At 41.8% G+C, this 20,987-nt stretch overlaps 1 protein-coding gene across 1 annotated transcript in view; it reads right to left on the reverse strand.

The window, feature by feature from the left end:
- LOC307120129 (Fc receptor-like protein 5) overlaps positions 1-20,987 on the reverse strand; it is an 82,898-nt gene that overhangs the window by 3,050 nt on the left and 58,861 nt on the right. Inside the window, exons 5-11 of the mRNA XM_079807012.1 lie at positions 6,252-6,536; positions 5,284-5,562; positions 4,901-5,185; positions 4,549-4,827; positions 4,198-4,461; positions 3,326-3,568; positions 2,583-2,693 (exon numbers count right to left, since the gene is read on the reverse strand). Coding sequence (XP_079663138.1) covers positions 2,583-2,693; positions 3,326-3,568; positions 4,198-4,461; positions 4,549-4,827; positions 4,901-5,185; positions 5,284-5,562; positions 6,252-6,536 — 1,746 coding nt within the window. The remainder of the gene's footprint in view (positions 1-2,582; positions 2,694-3,325; positions 3,569-4,197; positions 4,462-4,548; positions 4,828-4,900; positions 5,186-5,283; positions 5,563-6,251; positions 6,537-20,987) is intronic.

Here is a 20,987-nt window from a genome sequence, read left to right on the forward strand (position 1 = left end):
AAAATTATTTTATTAACAAGTGTCATGTTTCTAGCCAAGGAAGAGACTGTGAACGCGCTGATTTTTTTAAAAACAAAGAGTCCAAACCTTGAAAATGTTCTTAAACACTGGTAGACCAGAAGTGTTTAATTTCATACGGTCCATTGGAAAAAGAGTTTTGTCCAGTCCCAGACTATCAATATTATATAATATTGCATTAGTAACAGCACACCTTTTAAAAACAACTGAACCAACTAATAATCTTTGTACAAATTGAAACCTAAAGGTTGCTTTTCTTCTTTGAAGATGCATTAAGCCGTGTCCACCCTCCTCTTTAGACATGCGATTTATCCCAGAAGAAATCTACTAAAACAGCCTGGATTTAAACTAACATATGTGAGGAAGGATCAATACATGCAAACATAATGTGCCAGAATGAAGATGCAAATACGTTATTAATAATTAAAATATGGCCTCTGAATGACGTCTTTGAAATTAAACCTTTCCACTTATCCTTTAAATTTCTCAATGACTCCTTTCCATTTGTTTGTGCTGTTAAATCATCACCAAGATACACTCCTAAGTATCCATAATTTTCACGTGTCGTCACGCTTATAGGAATGCCCACCTGGAAACAAGGCTCTCCTCCATCGCTCCTCATTTTTACCAGGTTTGTAGTCAGTATTAATGCGGTAAGACAGTGATATTAAAATACCAAATTCAATATACACCTTATTGATGTTGCATAGTTTGTACAGGAAAGCAGACGAACACAAAATATTAGTGCAACACAAGGTTTCTCGTTAGGTGTTTTCCCCATCGGAACCCATTATAAAGAAAACACGTTGTGTTCATATTCTTGCCTCATCTACTCGCCTGTATATAGTACGCATCATCAAAAAGGTGTAAACTGAATTTGATCTTTTAATGTCACTGTTTTAGTACATTACAGTTTGGCTCCGGCTCACTAACATTATCAACAATGTCATCAGCCGTCGAGCTGTTTTCCCTTTTTTTTCCAGGATAAGCACGAATGAATTGACCAGAAACATGTAATTGTGTCCATTGTAGCATAATCAATAGTCATCAGCTTTGGGATGCAGTGACAGATCCAGGTCCTCATCATCTTTTAGGATCATGTAAATGAATCACCTAAATGAAACCATGTTTTAAAAGAGGAGATGCACTAATTGTTATCATTTTAATAGGTGACACTAATTTACCATATCGGGACAAAACTCTCACTAAAGTTGAATCACTTATGAAGGGCTTTTTTTGGATGGCATGGAAAGTGGAAGGACAGGAGTAAAAAGATTATCAACAACTATTCCAGTCTCATACAGCTCAGCAACAGTCCTCCACGCTCACGGCAGATGTTACTTTCACTCCATGACACTGCGTGAGTTTACTTATGGTGCTTTTCCACTGTGTGGTACGACTCGGCTCGGCTCGCTTTGGCTCGGGTTGCTTTTCCTCTGCAGTTAGTGCTGCTTCAAAGTGTGTGTGATTATAGACTGAATGTTATAGTTGCGCCGCCTCTACATCCGGGACATTACGCTCCTCGGCTACCAGCGTGTGATGGTCGTTTAAAGCTAGTCATTAAAAAAATTTGTGCAAACAAATGATGCTGTGGTGGCTGTTGCTGACTATATAAATTTAGCAGGTTTGGTGTCTTGTCGTAAATCCAAATCCAATTCTCCCTGACCAATCATACCCCTTTTCCACCAGAATGAACCGGGTGCTTATTCAGAGCCAGAGCTAGTCCCAGTTCATAGTTGGTTCGACTGAGGAGCCTTCTAAGAACCGTTTGCTTTTCCACATGCTGAGAGCCACAACAGAGCCGGTCTTACGTCACTGTATGCGTCTCATCTCTCTCAGCAACGCTAGCGAGGCAGCGGGAAACACACACACACCAGGCTTGTTCGAGATGCATCGGCGCTGTGCAGACCGATCCGCACATGATATAAAAAACACCGCATGAGTGAATCAAAAGCATAAGGAGTCATATGCTCTCGCTGGACTCGTTGTCATACGGCGATCGGTCTGCACAGCACCGCTGCGAACAAGCCTTCTATCAACAATGCAAACGTTGCGTTACTATTGATTCACATGGCTTTACGATCCTACATCGGCATCAAAACACAACGTAAACACAGCGAATCCAACACATTCATGCAGTTCGCCGTAATTTGTATAGACGGAGATTACAAATGAGCAGCAGATGTTAGCTCCATTAGCTGCTATTTCAAAAATCTTGTTGACCCCACCCCCAGCCCCTGACGTACTCGGTTCTTACTTCTAGCCCAGCAATGTTTTGGTGCTACTTAAGAACCACTTTTCCTGGCTCGGAGCTGGGGCTTTGGGTGTGGAAACACAAAGAACCGATTTGAAATTAGGCTCTGGCTCCGAACAAGCACCAGCACTGCCTTGGTGGAAAAGGGGTATCAGTGATCTGCAGTGTTTACTCAGAGATTCACTCAAAGGCACCAACCCACACCACTCCGTCCACTCACGATTAACATTCAGAGAGAGAGAGAGAGAGAGAGAGAGAGAGAGAGAGAAAGAAAGAAAGAGAGATCAGACAGATCAGACAGAAGTTTTACCTCTCGCTCTGTAACATTTGTAAAGCAGCACGACTGTCGCGAGCAGATGTGGAGAAGCTGCCAGAAGAAAACTGAGGATTTTGAGGCCAGAAATCTGAGCTGAACGTGACACTGAAAAACACAAACACAAGCACATTATTCAGAAACATTACTGTGTATTAAAGGCCCAGTGGAGATTAATACAACTAAACTTGCTTTAGATTACTTCTTACGTTAATGTGCTTTAATCAAAACATTAATTCTCATTCATGTATTTAATGACATCAAACAAGGCTTAGGGATGAATTCTTAAAAAAGTTATGGCACTTTTGTTTGCCTGTATATTGATTTATGATCATTTATTTGAATGTTTATTAATGTTCTGACTCTGACCACATGAGCACATTCAGATTCATTCCTTGATGATTTCAAATGTAAAATAATGAATATATGGACAGTCAGATTCTGAAAGTCACTAACATGATTGATATGTTTTTATTTTAATGTTGATTGGCTGTAATTACAACACTCTTCATTTCATTAAACTATAGGATGATGGTTATGAGGTGTTGATGATTTCACAATAACAGCACAATATTTATTATATTTTGTATGTGATTTGATTTGATAGATGTCAATAACTGATTGTGCTCCAGGAGAAATAAGAGCCAGAGACTCGTGTGTAATAATCATGTGGTGTAAAATGTGAATGTGAACTAAATGTTTTGAACACAGCCTCAGTTACAGATTCGCGTGACTCTCACCTCTGACTGAGATCCAGCTGCGGGGTGACGCTCCTCTCTCTGTTTTACAGTAGTAGAAACCCTCATGTGACTTTGAGACAGTAGTGATGCTCATCTGTCCTGTCGTCTGATTCTGGATCAGTGATCCGTCTTTATAGAAACCAGCGCTGAGGATCGAGGGGTTTGTAGATCGATGTAAACAGTGTAGAGTCAGAGTCTCTCCCTCAATCACAGGATCAACAGAACTCACAATCACTTCACCATCTACAAACACAAGACATCTGTGCTTTACTGCAAGTGTTAAGAATATAACAAAACAATACAAGTTAAATATTGAGGTGATCAACTGAATTGTATTTTATGCTTTCTGAGCTTTTAATTTTAGTCGTGTGTTGTCTAACCCGATCTCATGAGAAAACGCAACTATTTTGCAACTTTTAACTTGTTGTTTTTATTATTGTTATTATTATTTAGAATGTGTCCTTTATTGTAACAGGAAATAATCCCACATAAAACACATAAAACCAGAAATAAGAAAAAGTCTTATCCAGCAATCATATGAAAAATTGCATAAAACATACACATTTCCTTCAGGTAGGACGCTTAAAGGTTTCGAAACATATTTAAAGATGGGATCATAATACTATACATTTAATTCCATAACGCAGCTGCAAAAGAGGAAAGGCAGTTTTACCAAACCAAATATGTTCTAGGAACAATTAAACAATCAAACAATCTAGTGTAATATGAGAAGAGATTATAGATATAAATTGACAATCTACTTAACAATGCCTTGGCAATAAACAGCAGCATATGCATTTTCTCTTTTGGTACAAAGAGGACCAACCAATTTGAACAAACTACAATGAGATGTGATTATAAACCGGACTCACCGTGTGCAGTGATGTTTCGAGGATGGCGTTTCTCTCCAGATTCAGACTCACACCAGTACACTCCAGTGTCAGATGAGCTGAGAGAGTCGATTACACATGAAGATCCTGTTTGATTTGAACAAGTTTTTGTGTCTTTGTCTGTGTATCTTCTCACTGTCCATCCAGCAGAGTTACTCTGATCCTCACAGCTCAGAGCGAGAGAGTCAGAGGAGAAGTGTTGACTTCTGCTGGGTTTGATGACCAGAGACACTGAAGCAGAAACACCTGAAAAGAGCAAAATCTCAATCTAAACTGACACACAGAGACTGCAATGAAACAGAAATACGGCCGAGCACAAACACAAATCCTCACCAGTGACCCACAGTGGCTGTGTGCTGCTGTTGTGTGTGTGATAGGCTGGCCGTCCTCTCTCTGCTCTGCACGTATAAACTCCTGTGTGCTGTAGAGACGCAGGACTGAGAGTGTAAGATCCTCCAGCTCCTCTGCTGCTGTCTGACAGATGATCATGATCTCTGAACCAGCTGAACGTCCAGCCTTTAGAGGAGCCTGAAACCTCACAGATCAGAGTCCCTGATTCTCCTTCAGTCAGCCACGGCTGTGGAGACACTCGCACGACTGCCTGAGCTCCAGCTGAACAAAACATCTTGAGTTACAGAGCCGTAGAGAAACTGATGGAGAAGCTGATCACAACACACACACTCACCTGATACAGTCAGTGTAACAGCATCACTGCGCTGAGAGCGTTGAGTCTTCATCTGTCCTGTACAGGTGTATTTACCGCTGTGAACGTCTCCAACACTGCTGATGATCAACTCTTGTGCTGAGGTTTGGCTGACAGTGTTTTTATACCAGCTGTAGGTTTCCTCTATTTCCCATCTGTATGTCCACTCAGTGTCTCCTCCCCACTTTATATCACATCTGAGAGTGACTGTTTCTCCTCTAAACACTCGTTCATCAGGTCGCACCGTCACCACAGCTTTAGGACTCACTGTACAAACACAGATTATTGCATTTATAGTTTTAGACGTTGTGTAGATATTGTCTCTGATCTGTATATGTTGCATCACACACTACATTCTCTCTCACCTATAACATTTACCCACAGTGCATCACTGTATTGTGTGTAATAGACTGGTTTCCCTCTTCCAGCTCTACACCAGTACTGGCCTCCATCAGACACTGAATCAATCTTCAGTCTGTAGGGGTTTGTGTCTGTCTTCTCTGTCTCAGGGTTCAGTGTGTGTTTGTACCAGTAAAAGTCCCAGTGTCCAGTGGACGGACCCATGCCACAGGTCAAAGTCACTGTGTTTCCTGTCAGTGCAGCTCCTGCAGGATCTGATGTGAGTTCAGGCTTCGGCTTTAGATCTGCAGGAGAACAAGAACAGATTCAGATCCTCAAGAGTCAGAGTTCAGATGCGTTACACACATCATTGAGTATTTGTCTGCAACAGTTCATACAGAAGAGAATAAGTGCTGAAATGTGGATTTTAGATTAGGATTAAAGAAAGACATACAGGTTTTGAACTAAGAGAAAGTGTGGGATATTCAATGATTACAGCATTTTCATTTTCAGTTGAGCTAATGTTGAAACTTTGTTGTGAGTTTTGGATCAAATCTTAAAACTAATGTTTGATGAACTGCAAATCATAATCAGAAACAAGATCGTCTGAAAAGCAAAGCTGCATTTGTATAAAGACTCACAGATTCTCAGAAAGTGCAAACAGCAAAAAAGTAATTACATACAGAAAGATGTTTAATGTTTATTAAAAATGTTTTATGTTATTTAAGTGTAATTTTCATCCATTCACACAGAACTGTCTTCATCTGTTGCTCAGGTATATGTTCACATGCGTCAGACAGATGTCTTCAGCTGTTGTGTTGTGTCTCTGTTTTATCACTTCGTGAGTGTAGTGTTTTTAAGATCACACTTCAAGTTAAAATATTTCAGCTTTAAAATGTATTTCCAGACGTCTGCATTCAGTTTCATTGCTTGATTGGTTGTGTGATCATGATCATGTAGACAGAGTTCATGAGGACAATGATGTTCAACTCACCCGTCACAGAGAGAGAAACAGCAGAGCTTGATTGTGATGAGACTGATCTTTCATCAATGTGACCTTTACACCAGTACTGACCCTGATCAGACTCAGCAGCTCCTCTGATAGTGAGAGTGTCTCTGTCTACAGTGTAACGCTCAGACGTCTGTAACCTTACACTGTCTTTATTCCACTCATATCTCCAGTCACTGTGATCAGACTTTATCTCACACTTCAGATTGACTGTCTCTCCAGTGAACACAGATCTGTCTGGTGTCACAGTCACTGTAGATGTGGGTAAAGCTGAGAAGAAACACAAATGTGTTAATATTGCATAATACTGCGTTTGTAAAAAGACTCAAATATTTCAGTGCCAGCAACAAAACAAAAGATGTTTAATGTTATTGAAGTGTAATTCTCCTCCATTCACACAGAACTGTCTTCATCTGTTGCTAAGGTTCACATGTGTCAGACAGACGTCTTCAGCTGTTGTGTCGTGTTTTTTATTTGATTTAAGTTTATTTTGAGCAAAATACGTTTACTAACACAATATACATTCACAAATAGACCCATGTATTTATCTCCCATGTACACACACACACACACAATAACATTATGAACGTCTGAATAATCACAATAATGCAATCTAATAATCATCATTATCATAAACCTTCAAATATGGTATAATAATCACGTAATATATAAAATATAACCATATCCTATATATTGTTAAATCACAGTTTTATAATAACAAATAGTAATATCAATAATAATAATAATGACAATGATGGTAATAATAATCTCTACTACATCACAATAACAATACATCATAACCAGTGCTAATACTAAATTAATAGTGCAGTTTTGTTGAGAATTACAACATGGTGGTCAAGTATTTTATCTGCTCGTCATTATACATTTTTAAGATTACACTTACATTTTGAAATACTTCAGCTTTAAAATGTATTTTCAGACGTCTGTGTTCAGTTTCTGTTTGCTCATTTAAATAGTTTTGAACACACAGAACAGACAGAATTGAACAGAATTAAATCCTCAAGAGATGAAACTGTGATGCTCAGTCAGGCTAAAGCGCAGCTGCATTTGTGCAAAGATTCAGAGATTTCCAGTGCAGGAGCAATAAATGAATTAAACCCAGAAATATGTTTTTGGAAGTATTTTAGCTGTTGCTTCATGTCTCAGTGTTTTATTGCACGTGAGGGCAGTGTTTTTATGATGGTGTTTAAATACTTTAACTATTAAAACAGGCTCTATTTTAGGGGGGCTGAAGCTACCCCAAAATGTTCCTAAGCCCCCCTAAATGATAATAAGAACAACATTTGATTTATCAATAACCGTATCCTCATTCATATTTAGACACAACAAATGATATATATCCAGCTACAAAAAAATAGCCGAAAAGTCGAAAGTTGGACAGAAGTAGCCTAACAAAGAGTCGTTGGGCTATCAAGATGATGCACCGCGTCTCGTTGCATTGGTGTGAACTGTGGCAGCTTTCAGAGAGTTGCAGACCAGAGCGCTACTGCCTGGAGGATTCATCTCGTCTCGTCATTACCAAGGTTATAAACGTTAACGAAAATGAACGAAAACTAGGTGGGTTGTCGTTAACTGAAATAAAAATAAAAATGAGGCATTACAAAAAAAACGATAACTAACCAAATCTGTAATGTGTGTTTGGCAAAACTAAAATACATTTATAGATTAAAATGTACTTAGTTTTCGTCTTTATCAATGTCTTTTGTAGCACTTGTCTAAGAATTAGCAATAGTTCCCTTTCGAAAGGGAACTCTCGCTGCGTCTAGCTGACGCTATGGGGAACGCCCTCAGCGTGACTGGTGTCTGAAGCTACTATCGAATCACGGCAAAGTCTTTGACCGACGTCAGCCCATGACGTCATCACCATGCGACCCGGAAGTCTATAAGGGCGCTGTGCCAACACAGATACATCTTTTTAGTCTTCAGGGACTGTTTGTTTGAAGCGGTATCTGCGGATCTGGTAAGAAAAAACTAAGAGGAAGATGAAACGCACAGAGAAGAAGCAGAGCTTTAGGAAGTGTGCCGACCCGTGTCAGAGGTTTCTGACACCAGGAGACACACACACTCTGTGCGTTTATTGCTTGGGCGAAGAGCATGCACAGGCAGTTCTCGAGGGAGCTGCCTGTGCAAACTGTGAGCAGTTCCCCGTGAGAACGCTCCGTTCTCGTCTGGCCCTTTTCTCGAGGGAAGAGGGCACAACATCTGGGGCTGCCGATGTGAGTCCCGCTCGCGCTGAGGCGGAGCGGCGGCGCACATCGTGGGGCTCCCAGATGGAGCTCGCTGATCGTCTGGAGAGAGGTGTGGTTCTCTCGGACGATCTGGCGGCTGACGAGAGCGACCTGCAGGTCGACGTGGAGAACGACAGTTGCTCGTGGACGGCTCGACGATCGATTTCTCCCCGGTCATAGACCAGCACCTCAGATGAGCCTTCCATTCCTCCCGGACCTGCATACTGAGGTCCAGGCGGCATGGAAGAACCCGTTCTCTGCCCGCATTCACTGACATCAGCGGGCAAGCTTTGCTGATGTCGAGGGAATGGGTAAGCACGGGTATGTGTCGATGCCTCCCATAGACGAGACGTTTGCGAACTATCTCGTCTCTGGGCAGGCGTCGACGCTGAGAGCTCCATCTCTGCCATCCAAACCGCTGAAAACTACCTCGCAGTTGAATGGCAGGGCGTACGCGGCAGCAGGTCAGGCTGGTGCGACCCTGCACACGATGGCAGTGTTGCAGGCGTACCAGGCGGACCTGCTGGAGGATCTCGACCAGGGGGCCGGGCTGTCCCTGAGGCGGTTGCTGAGCTGCGCCGTACCACAGATCTTGCTCTCCGGGCCACCAAGCAGACTGCTGCTGCTATTGGCCGCTCTATGGCGGCTATGATGGTCACGGAGAGGCATCTGTGGCTGAGCCTGGCTTATATCGGGGAGAAAGAGAAGGGCTTTCTCCTCGATTCGCCGGTTTCGCCTACTGAACTTTTCGGCACCTCCGTTGAGGCGGTGGTTGGAAAGTTCAGGGAGGTGAAGGCGCGCTCAGCGGCATTTAAGACATGCATACCGCTGAGATCCGCGCCCCCACCCAGGCACCACCCTGAGGACCGTAGGCAGGACCAGAGGGCTAGCGTCTCCTCTCGTGCCCCCCCTCCATGGAGGAGCAGGGCACAGAGGAGACGGGATTCCCGCGGGAAAAAGGATCTAAGGGAGGTGATCCAGGACAAACGCTCTCAAAGAAGGCGTTGGTGATGGATCACTTCCCTTGAAGGTGGTTACATCCTAGCCCTCTCCTTTTTCCTTTTTAATGTCTTTTAATGATTTTTTACCCAGGCGCTTCTGACATCAGGCCTGAGGCGGGCCCATGATGAGTAAAACTATGTTCTGACGGCCCGCCCAGACTTACTCAGTGAGAACGCCCCTTTCAGGCATTCAAGGGCGGTAGAACATGGTGGTGAGAACTGCACAATGAGTCTTCGCTCAACATGCCGCAGGTGAGAGTGCTAATTTTTTGTGTATTACACTAAAAATATGTATTTCTTACAGACCCCAGGTTCCTGTATAGAGTTGGGTATTCATCAGAGAGAACTGTCTTTCCCCTGTTTAGTTGGCTTAGCACAGCGCCAGACTCTGGGCTGTGTAGGTGAGCGTGTGTTGGCTTTCCCTGGTTGGTCAAGACGGCGCCAGGTAGGCCACCGCGCATGGTTATCAGAAAATGGGCCTCCTCTCATATTGAGAGTAGTGTTTAGGCCGCCGCTCTTTTCTTTGAAATGTTTGCGGATTACTAGGCGGTAGCACACTTTTCTGATAGGATGGAGTGTTTGTCTACCGCTTAGGGTTACTATGTGTCTTCGGTTCCCTAAGCCACTGCAGGTTGGATTAGTTTGTCTCTGTTACGACTGAGCGCTGCGGCGTCAGTTGGGATGTGGATGAAGGAGGCGCGTTGCTGAGGCACCGTCACCTTTGGTTGTGCACCACTTGGATCGGAGGCCTCCTCTCATTGAGAGTCGTTGGTTTAAGTAGCAGCCAGTTTGTTTTTCTGGCAGTTATTTCTCGTCTTTGCGAAACTCGTACAGCTTGTAGGCTTTACAAGCCTCCCTGGGACGGGTCCCCATAGCAATGGGTAGCTATCATGTGTTAGGCCTCAGCAGGCCTCCATGAAGACGAGCCATAGGGTCTAATATTACTACAACCCACATTTTTGCAATATGTCTGTTCCCAGTTAGCAGGCCTCTAAAGTTAGGCCTCGCTGGAGGATTGCACCGATTCAAGAGTACGGTGACAGTGGTAGGCCTTATCAGGCCTCCAGTAAGGCAGGTGCCGATGCTGAGGTATCAAGTTACTACTAGCCTAGCTGGCTATCAGGTTAAAAAGGGGCAATTACGCTCTCCTGAAGGTCGGCTGTCAATTGTAGGCCTCAGTAGGCCTCTTGAACAAGGCGCATTTTCAGTTGGAAGGCCTCGACCAGGCCTCACTGGAGGTATGTACCGATGTGCGCATCGGGACAGCTAGCCTGCCGGCTATCAGGTTGTAGGCCTCATCAGGCCTCCCTGAAGGCCTGCTGTTAGTTGTAAGGCCTTACTAGGCCTCCCTGAGGGTGAGCTCTCAGGTTGTGATCACTACCAGAGGCAGGTTGTAGGCCTCATCAGGCCTCCCTGAAGGCCTGCTGTTAACTCTAAGGCCTTACTAGGCCTCCCTGAGGGTGAGCTCCCAGATTGTGGTCACTCCCAGAGGCAGGTTGTAGGCCTCATCAGGCCTCCCTGAAGGCCTGCTGTTAGTTGTAAGGCCTTATTAGGCCTCCCTGAGGGTGAGCTCTCAGGTTGTGATCACTACCAGAGGCAGGTTGTAGGCCTCATCAGGATTCCCTGAAGGCCTGCTGTTAACTCTAAGGCATTACTAGGCCTCCCTGAGGGTGAGCTCCCAGATTGTGGTCACTCCCAGAGGCAGGTTGTAGGCCTCATCAGGCCTCCCTGAAGGCCTGCTGTTAATTCTAAGGCCTTACTAGGCCTCCCTGAGGGTGAGCTCCCAGGTTGTGGTCACTCGAACAAGGTAGTAGGCCCCATCAGGCCTCCCTAAGGCGTTCCTGCCTCTGAAGAACTCTCTGCACGGCCCTGCACACACGCGCACACACACACACACACACACACACACACACACACACACACACACACACACACCGCCGTCTTCATGAGAACGAGTGTTCGACGTTGAAAGCAAGTTCGCGAAAGGTTGGTATCTTGTGAACACCTTTACACAATCACACATTAAAAAGTGGTATAAAAATATTTTTAATTCAGAATATAATTTTGTTATTGTGTTAATGTCGACCCGAGAAGCAATTGCTACTTTAGAAAGTTAACTAGTCGCAAGTTTGAGGTAAAATGCACGTGGGTTGTCGATGTCAAAACACTATAGAAGCTGTGATTAAAATATTAAATAATGTTATGTCATTAGGCTATTGTATAGGGTAAATTTAGTATAGGGTGTGAAAATTGTACAGCTGTGGTATTTGTAGCCTATAGGTTTAGCTCAATTTAGGTTTAGCTGTATATTTGTATTTTAGCTCAAAAATGGGTTGAATACATGCAGTTCTGTGTAATTAAATAGCATTATGTGGACAACTTATCTTATATAGAGAGGAATAGTATGCTATTACTTTATCATACATTTACATGAGCAGACAGATAGCATTTAAGTCATTGCTTAGTAACTCATAAGTGTAGCTCTAGATGTGAGTGCAAAGATTTTGCAAACGCAATTTACAAATACCCTGGGGGCTAAGCCCCCCCAGTCTTCCAATCCTAGTGACGTCCCTGGTCATAAATCATATTCATAATCATAAACCAGATATTAATGTATAAGATAATAGTGATAAAAGGGTTTATTTAATTATATCCACAATCACAGCAGTTTTGGCCTAAACCAATCATTCTTCTTGAGCAGGCGCTCGCAGTTTGAAAACTCCTGTCCTATCTTTTTCATGAACGTTAAGATAACCTGTCCTGGACACTACGTTTCATATTTCAATTTTCTATCTCTTAGTGATATTTAGGCTACATGATGGATGATGAAAGTTTTCAGCCCCCTGTTCAAATACACTAGCGGCTGCAGCACTGTAGTGTCTGTTACGTCAATGAGGCTGCGTTTGTAATTTTGACTTTAATCCCGAAATATTTTGACTTTATTCTAGAAATATTTCGACTTTAATCTCAAAATTCTAGATTAAATCTAGCGGTTCAGGGCTTCCGTAGAATTCAGTCTTGCTCAATCAAACTGTTTTAAACACAAGAACACATAGACTGTGAGAGAATTAAAAAGAAAAAACCCTTCAGAAGACGAGTGAGAACCGTATCATTAAAGGTCCTATGCCGTGGATATTTTTATTATTTTATAATGTTTCCTGAGGTGTACTTATATTGTTAGTATGATTTTTACATCATAAAATGTCATAAATTAGCCCTCTGGCTTGAATGCCCTGTTTCAAGGGGCGTGTCTGCTGTGAGACTTCAGTGAAAATGCCCACTGTTGTTATTGGCTGACATCTTTGCATTTGAAATGAGTATTAGATTATGTGGCGGAGGGGGCGTGGTTTAGCGAGGCACTGCACGTGCTGCCAGAGAGGAAGATTGCTGAGAAAAGTTATTGTACTGAGTTGTTGAGAGCGCAAGTTTATTTTGTTAGTACCTGAGCTCTGAATAAACACGAGTCCCAGTCACGCCGACCCTGTCGTCATCCTCCTTATTCTACGAACCTTGTAACATGTGGAACCCCTTTTTTTACCATCACAGCCGCCGAGATGAACGAATTGTGAAAGTGTTGATTATAGTTTTATTTTTAGATCTTTTCCTATCACATGAACGGCTGCAGTGATGAGCATTGAGTACAGACAGTCTGTTGATCAGTGAATGCAGTGATCTCCTCATTGCAGCGCGTTGACCACAACTAACAGCAAACACGACATCGACAGGAATACAGTAAGAGCTTTGTGCAGCATAACAGTGTCATTCATTATAACGGCAGTTTGGGAAAGTGTGCAGATACACTCGTGATGTGTGATTGACAGATCCGAACATTATAAAGAGAGTGTTCTTTGAACACTAATCTAGCGTCTAATCAAAATTGAAATAACAGATTTGTTTCATGCTACTAACAGAAACGATGTGAAGTTGATCGTTTAGTCACTGGATTGATTCATGGATGCATAAACAAACGATTTATAGAGAAAGTCTGTGTGAACTTGAATGATTGGCTCCACATTAGAAATCACTGAACACAGATCAGGCATTAATGAACACTGTTACTCACTGCTTGTGGCGGTGCTGTCGAATCCATATCGTTTAGTCTGTTTGTAAAGCCTGTGCTGACATCGCGACCCAAATTCTCTGGGCGGGCAAAGCAGAGGAAGGGGAGGTAAACGTAGAGGTGACTTTTCCCCGTATGACGACATACAGGGAAGATTCCAGATCGGCTCGTCTGAGCTCTCATTTTGTCAAAGGTAGAGCAGGACAGCCAGAACTCGGTTTACACCTATCAAAATGTCTAGCCACTTGGGGACCATATACAGGCTAGGGGAACTCATATTAATGTTAACCCTCTAGGCGCCACGGTCGAGTTTACTCGACAAGATGCAGCACTGAATAAAACAGCCAATTTTGTTAAATATGGTGTCAAATTTCGTTCGACCTCCCCTCTACTAGATGCAGACATGTCATACTTCATCCCTGACTCAAAAAAACATCATGCTTCTATACAAAATCTTCAAGCAAGAGCGCATTGAATCAGTGCAAACAAACGCGGCGCTAGTGTGAGAGTGAGCCATTTTATCAGAGCAATATTGTCACTGTCAGCGATTATAATGGGATCAATAAAGCTTACCCGCAATGAAGTGTTGGGTCTTCTATTCGCGGACCCTGATTCTGAAGGGGAATATCTGCCTTCAGAATATGATGATGATTCTGAAAGTGAAACTGTAGCCCTACACCAAGCACAAACGGTGAATCCTTTGCCGAATGTAGATGGTTATTTGCCCAATGTCAGTGGTGGAAACAATGTTTCCCGGGGTCGGAGTGTTCATGGCGAAGCTAGCAGGTGTGTGTGTTAGTGTTGCGGGGAACGAGACGGGAGATTTTTACCGCGCTAGCCATGAAGCTTTGTCTTCTGACCGTGTGCCTCTCCGCAATCGCGGCGACAGTATTGTGGTGGAGACTTTGTCTAATGCCACTGGGTATGTTAGACGAGGTCGAAGTATTCATAGGACAGTTAGGGGGCAACGTGGAGACAGGGTGGGGAGTCGCAATGACAATGACAGTAGTCCGAACTGTGCGCACACGGCGGGCGCGCGCGTCTGTCTCTCGTCTTGTCTCATCTCACTCATAATCTTTGCCTTGCCGTGGCGAGTGAGCTTTTGAACTAAACAGGTCTTGTCCACTTGTGTTTGTGTGTCATATGAATAATATACATGTGCCCCATACATGGAATCAGAGTGCCTACTGTATGTATATGGAAAATCTCTACAGCAAAAGGCCAACCGCTACATGCATTTGGTTTGTTTCTACCATTTATTAGTAATGATTTACACAGTTTGTTTACTATTTACCTGAGCATTCAGTATTGTGCAATATAGCATACAGAAGGTGAAGGACATTTTGGGGGCAAAGAAGTGCTGCATTTTATCTTTTAAACATGTGACTTTTCATGAAAATTCTATAATCCACGATGGCCACCACCATATGATGTCATAATATGCAAATTTATGGGAAAATGTAATCCCTACATAAACTTTGGGTCATCTTTAATATTTCTCTAATTTACAGAAAGTCTCTATCTTTTATCACTTTTAAGATATAGCCTTTTGAAATGAAGGTGTCATAATCGAATGTTTTAGGAAAAACCCTCTGGCGCCTAAAGGGTTAAAAAACGTTTTCATGCCATGGGACTTTTAAGGCAAAAGATTACTTAACTTTTTATTTAGGGTCAGCGTGCGGTGCGTGACGCGAATTTCGTCATCAGAAGAGCACTGGATGCACACCGCTGGGCTTTTGAATATCTACTTGGCTCATTTAATTTTTTTTGTAGCATTTACTTGGGTTGTACCAAAGCCACTAGAAGGCAAGCCTGCAACTGTAACCCCTCCTGTTTGAACCGCTCGCTCCAAGCGGGACTCGAACTCGGGACCATGAGAGTCAAATGCTCTAACAAGGAGGGTAAGTGAAGTGAAGTCAACTTTATTTATATAGCGCTTTTTATAAACTGTGTCCGTGGAAGTAAGTGAACTCATTTCAACGACTGTTGAATGTACGGATTACACTCATAACTCGTCAGCTGTTAATGTACACCAACGGACTGGACCCCGCCCCCAACGATAGAGAAACGAGCGTATATTTGACTGCCCGACTCATATATTTGACTGAGTTACTGATTCATAAAAAAGTCAGCTGAAAAAGATTTCATATTTTGTTGAATGTCTCTGATTCTTTAGTGTTGTTCATGGACTTGCTTCTCTTGTTCAATGTATTTAGTGTTTAGAGCTCCACCTAGTGGCGAGTTTGAATTCTGCGATTTCCTGTATTTACATGAATCAGGAACTAGTGAGTGCTCCATGCGGGCAGCGGTAAAGATGGCTCTCTTTAATCGCCAAATATCACTGTAATCTTAAACTTTGCAACAGCATCGCTTGTAAGTATTTGTTGATATACATTGATGTTCATAATGTTTTTATATAATTGTGAATTGTTTCAGTTAAATAGTGTTATTAATAATTTTCCAAAAAGGCTATTAGCGTCATACCGTAATCATTATTTACATTACAATATGTCCTGTTTATTTGCAAGTATCACAGAATACTAAATTAATGTGGATGTTGATATGCTGTAATTGTTCATTTCTGGATGTTATTATTGAAATATGTTTATTTGTAGTTTCACTCCATACCCAAGACCATTAAACCTGCGGGCAATCAAACTTGTTGTCTTCAGAGTCGTGTGAGGGAAGAGAGTTAATCTGACTGTAAAAACAGAAACTATGTTGAGGACAGTACAATTATTAAAGTGCAATATTCGAAACATCGGAGCCCTCAGGCCGGAGATGGGTTTATTGAAGACGACATATCAATTAAAAAATGATTAAATAGGAATATTCGAACGATTGGAGTCATCACGCTGGAGATGGGTTTATTGAGGATGCCGTGTCGATGAGGTGAATTCAGGGGGAGGCCAAAAGCTGCAACCACTAGTGTCAGTCGCTAGAGCATCTTTTGAGATCAGAGGAGTGAGGTTTACTCACACAGCGGCTGCTAGCTGGCCTCCGTTACACAACCTTTAGCCAAACAAGCGGCTGATGCTAATGCTGTGGCTGTGTTGGTGTTGTTTGACTTCACTACACTGAATAAACCGCTTTTGTGAGGAAACAGCTTCTCATTTAACCCTTTAACTGTCACCCCCCTTTTTGAGAATACACATGAAAATGCACTATCCAAACTTAAAGGGCTGTAATTCAAGAATGCTTTGGAATATAGACCCAAGTTTGGTCTCGTTTTAAAGAAGGCATTGTGCAGATTATTGCTGAAGTGAAACTATTCAAAATATGAAAGTATGAAAAAGTTATGGAAGTTTAAATTTACTGTAAATGAGAAATACTGTACTACATTTTTTTATAAAATATATATTTTACAAAAAATGTTTTACTCTAAAATTACTATAAAATCAAAGCCATATGTCTAACCAAGTTGTGTTCCAAATTTGAAGTTGATATCACAAAAATTGAAGTCCCCATGAGATTGTGTTTAGGTGCTATACCAAAAATAGCCACCAGGTGTCATTCAAATTACATTGATTGGTTTTTTTATGCATTTTCCTGTAAATATCTGTCCAAATATCACTTCCATCACAAAACAGTCACCAAATATGGACCCTTGAGACTCAGACCTTTCCGACAATATGTGTTTTGTCAAGATTGGAAAAGATTTTGATCTTTTTGATCATTGATTTAAAATAATTGTTGTAATATGAAACATGACACCACCCACTAGGGGGAGGAGCCCGCTAGAATAATTTAGAGTAACGTTTCCATGGTAACACAATGTCCGATTTCAAAACGGTTTTCACAGGAAGAATTTTGAGTTTGTAAGCTTTCCAATGACACCTAATTTATGATAATTACTTAAATATATGATATGAAAAAAGGTGATCAAAAAAAGAGCACCAGGCATCCCACCTGTGGGATGGTGACAGTTTGAATCGACTGTCTGTCTGCTAATCTTCAACATGTTTTACTCTAAATCATACATTTGTTGGGAACGATATGTAGATTTTACTATGACAAAAAGGTTATTTTATAAGAGAAGGCAGAGAAGGGAATGTTGTGACAGGTATACGACTCATTTACCGTATTTAATAGTAGAACAACTGGGCTAAAGGCACACCTAAAGAAACATGTGCTTTTCACTTCTCCTATAGTGTATGATACACAGAAAAAAATATATGTTTGTATTGAACATTTATGGAGCAACAGATTTTGTGTGAAAATAAATCATAAAAGTGGTTATTTTATTTAAAAATCTTAAAAATGTATGGGGTGTCGAGGGGGGCTTTTTACCCCACACATGGCACAAACACACACACACACACACACACACACACATGGGGCAAAAGGCACACAGTATTGATACAAATATTTTCGCTAAAATAATATGTTTTAATAATGTCTAAGTTAATACTTGTTCAAAACAATCCCTTTAGCAAAGTTTGAACTATTTTCTGCTTATTTTGATGAATAAAAGAATTCATTTGTGATCAATAAATATGCTGTCATTAAAATATGTTAATATTAGTGCTGGGCAACGATTAAAATATTTAATTGCGATTAATCACATGATTTTTCTGTGATTAATCGCGATTAATCGCAGTGTACGCAAAATTCAATAATGAATACAAAAGTAGTGTATTGCATACTTTTATTTTAAAAGTGCTGCTGTATGAACAAAAGTGCAATAACATGGTTTACAAACACTTTAAACAAATAAGGTGCTTTTTTACAGCAGTTAAAAGTTAGTAACAGTTACAATATTTCTTGTAAATATCAACTTAAACATTAAAGTAATCAAATTAAATATAAAACCAAAACTATTTGCCACTGCCAGGGCATTAACGTTTTGTTTGGTTTGGTATACAAAAAAAAAAAAAAAAAGTTATGTCTAGAGCCTCAATCATAACATTATAACAGGCCCCTTCCAAGCAACAGCATAAATCTTTTTTGGGAGTTTTTCTGAACGGGTACCAGCAGAAACATTTTTCTTTTATCAGGGAGCAGCATTCTCCTTTGGAGATTCTCAGTCAAAAAAAAAAAAAAGTAAACCCTTTCACTTTCAGTGATACATGTTGAGTAGTTATACAATGACAAAATGTATGTAAAATAACTTTACTTACTCATCTGCACCAAGCCAGTTGCTAAGACACACAAGGTTATTCACATTTTCAGATGATAAGGAAACTCTCTTCTTCTGTACAATATGACCAGCAAGAGAAAACAGCCTTTCACAGGGTACGGATGTTGCAGGTGTGGCCAAGTACTTCTGTGCAAAGGAGGCCAGCTTGCTGTGTGAGCCTGCGTGTTTGGACCACCACTGTAACGGACAGGCCTCTGTACTGATGGTGGGCTCTGCTCTGTATCGACGCACACTGTTCTCAACTGAGTCTTCCTCGTATTCAGAATCAGACTCTGATGAAGCAGCCAATAGGGCAAACTTTCTCTTTGGTGGCTTTGATGTTGTTGCTTCCACAGGTTTCTCTGCAACAACCCTCTGTTCCTTGAGTAAGTTAGTGACTGAGGCCCACACCTCACCTCTCTCAGCTCTGGGTATGCACTTAAGGTCCTTGAATCTTGGGTCCAATGCGGTAGCAATCTTCAGATATGAAATGTTGGCATTTTCCTTGCGTGTCTCCAGGTCTGTTCTGAATGCAGACTTGAATTTGACCACATAGGCAGGGTCATCATCTGAGCTCTCCATCACCCGAAAGAGATGACATAAAGCAGGCAGAACCACAGAGCATGAAACATACTTTTCTCCGCCCAGAAGTTCAGTCACCTACCTACAAAAAAATCAAACCCATTTCACTCACATGTTTTGCATTCACTTATACACACACAAAAAAATGTCCTCTACATATTCATGCTTTATTTAAACACACACACATACAGGCACACTATTTCTCTCTCACATGCACTCAGACAGGACAGTGAGAAATATATGACGCAAAATATACCTGCAGGGCTCCAGTAGCATTTCCAACCGCTGCAGTTTGTCCATTTCAGCTGTAGTTGGCATGGCGATCTTGGTGTTGTGTGTGGTGAGGACATCCCTCAGTGGCTGTTCGTTTCTGCGGACACTTTTTATCATGTCCAGAGTCGAATTCCATCTGGTTGGAATGTCTTGTATAAGCGACTCCTTGTTTTGTCCATGTTCAATTTGTTTTTGTTCTAATTCTGCAGCACTCGCTGGACTGTGTTTAAAATGGCCCACTACTTTTCTGCATTTGGCCAGGACATTGTCAAACGCACTGTTGTGCAGAGATACTGTGACAGAACGCTGGAGACTGTGCGCGACGCAGGGGACGTGTTTAAAAGGCAAATGTCGCGCAGCAGCGATCATGTTTCTTGCACTGTCTGTGCTAAGTGTGCTGACTTTATTTGTAACGTTCCACTGCTGTGCAACATGAATAAAATGTTCAGCGCACGTTTCAGCAAAATGTTTCTCTTGTTTCATAACAGTCAGAGCATGTGAATGCAGTTCCCACTGTTCATCAATATAATGCACTGTAACTCCGAGGTAATTATGGTTGCCCAGCGATGTCCAGTAGTCTCCGGTGGGGGCAACAGTTGGTGCACGTTGTAACGCCGTCGCCTTTATAGTCCTCTCCTTTTCATACAATTCATGTATTCTTCTTGTTATGGTGCGTCTTGGGGGAGGCTCATATGTGCCGTCATTCGTGGCGATCCTGAGGACGTTCTTCAGACCGACATCTTCCAAAATACTAATCGGCCTGCAGTTTGTAGCTACCCACTTCGCTATGGCATTTGTTAGCTTGTCTTTCTTTTGCTTATCTATAGTTCTCCCACACGCTGCATCCAACGTAGTTTGCCGAAGCCTCCCTCCACTGTTTGTTTGTGTTAGTGATTTGCTGGCATCGACGGTGTGCATTGCATTTAGGTGATACTTCAGACTCTAAATACTCCGGTGATAAGAAAATTCAGGTTTGCAGTGGTTACAAATAACTTTAGTTCTATCATCTCCGCCTTGTGGAAGAGATTTAAAATGAAAATGCCCATTTAAGAGTTCGGTACCTTTTTCCATTTTTCTGTCTGGACCAGATATTTTTAGTTTTGCGCTGCCGCTCACCGCGAATGCTCTGATTGGTTGAGACGCGTGATGACGCCCATCCCAAGCCGGTACTGATCAACATCCCACTCCTGTGACCAATGGTTTGTCTGTATGTGTATTCAGAGGCAGTGAGCAATGGGCTTTCAATATAATAATAAATAACTACGTTAATGCGCGATAAAATAATTGTCGGCGTTAATTAATTAATGCGTTAACGCGATAATAACGCGTTAACTTGCCCAGCCCTAGTTAATATAAAAATATATCTGAAAAATATAGAAACAAAATCATTTAAAAAAGTAAAGATTCTGAAAGCATTGAAGGAGATCCCATAATAAT

This window comes from Gobio gobio (genome assembly GCF_949357685.1).
Source record: "Gobio gobio genome assembly, chromosome: 2".
Classification (NCBI taxonomy): domain Eukaryota; kingdom Metazoa; phylum Chordata; class Actinopteri; order Cypriniformes; family Gobionidae; genus Gobio; species Gobio gobio.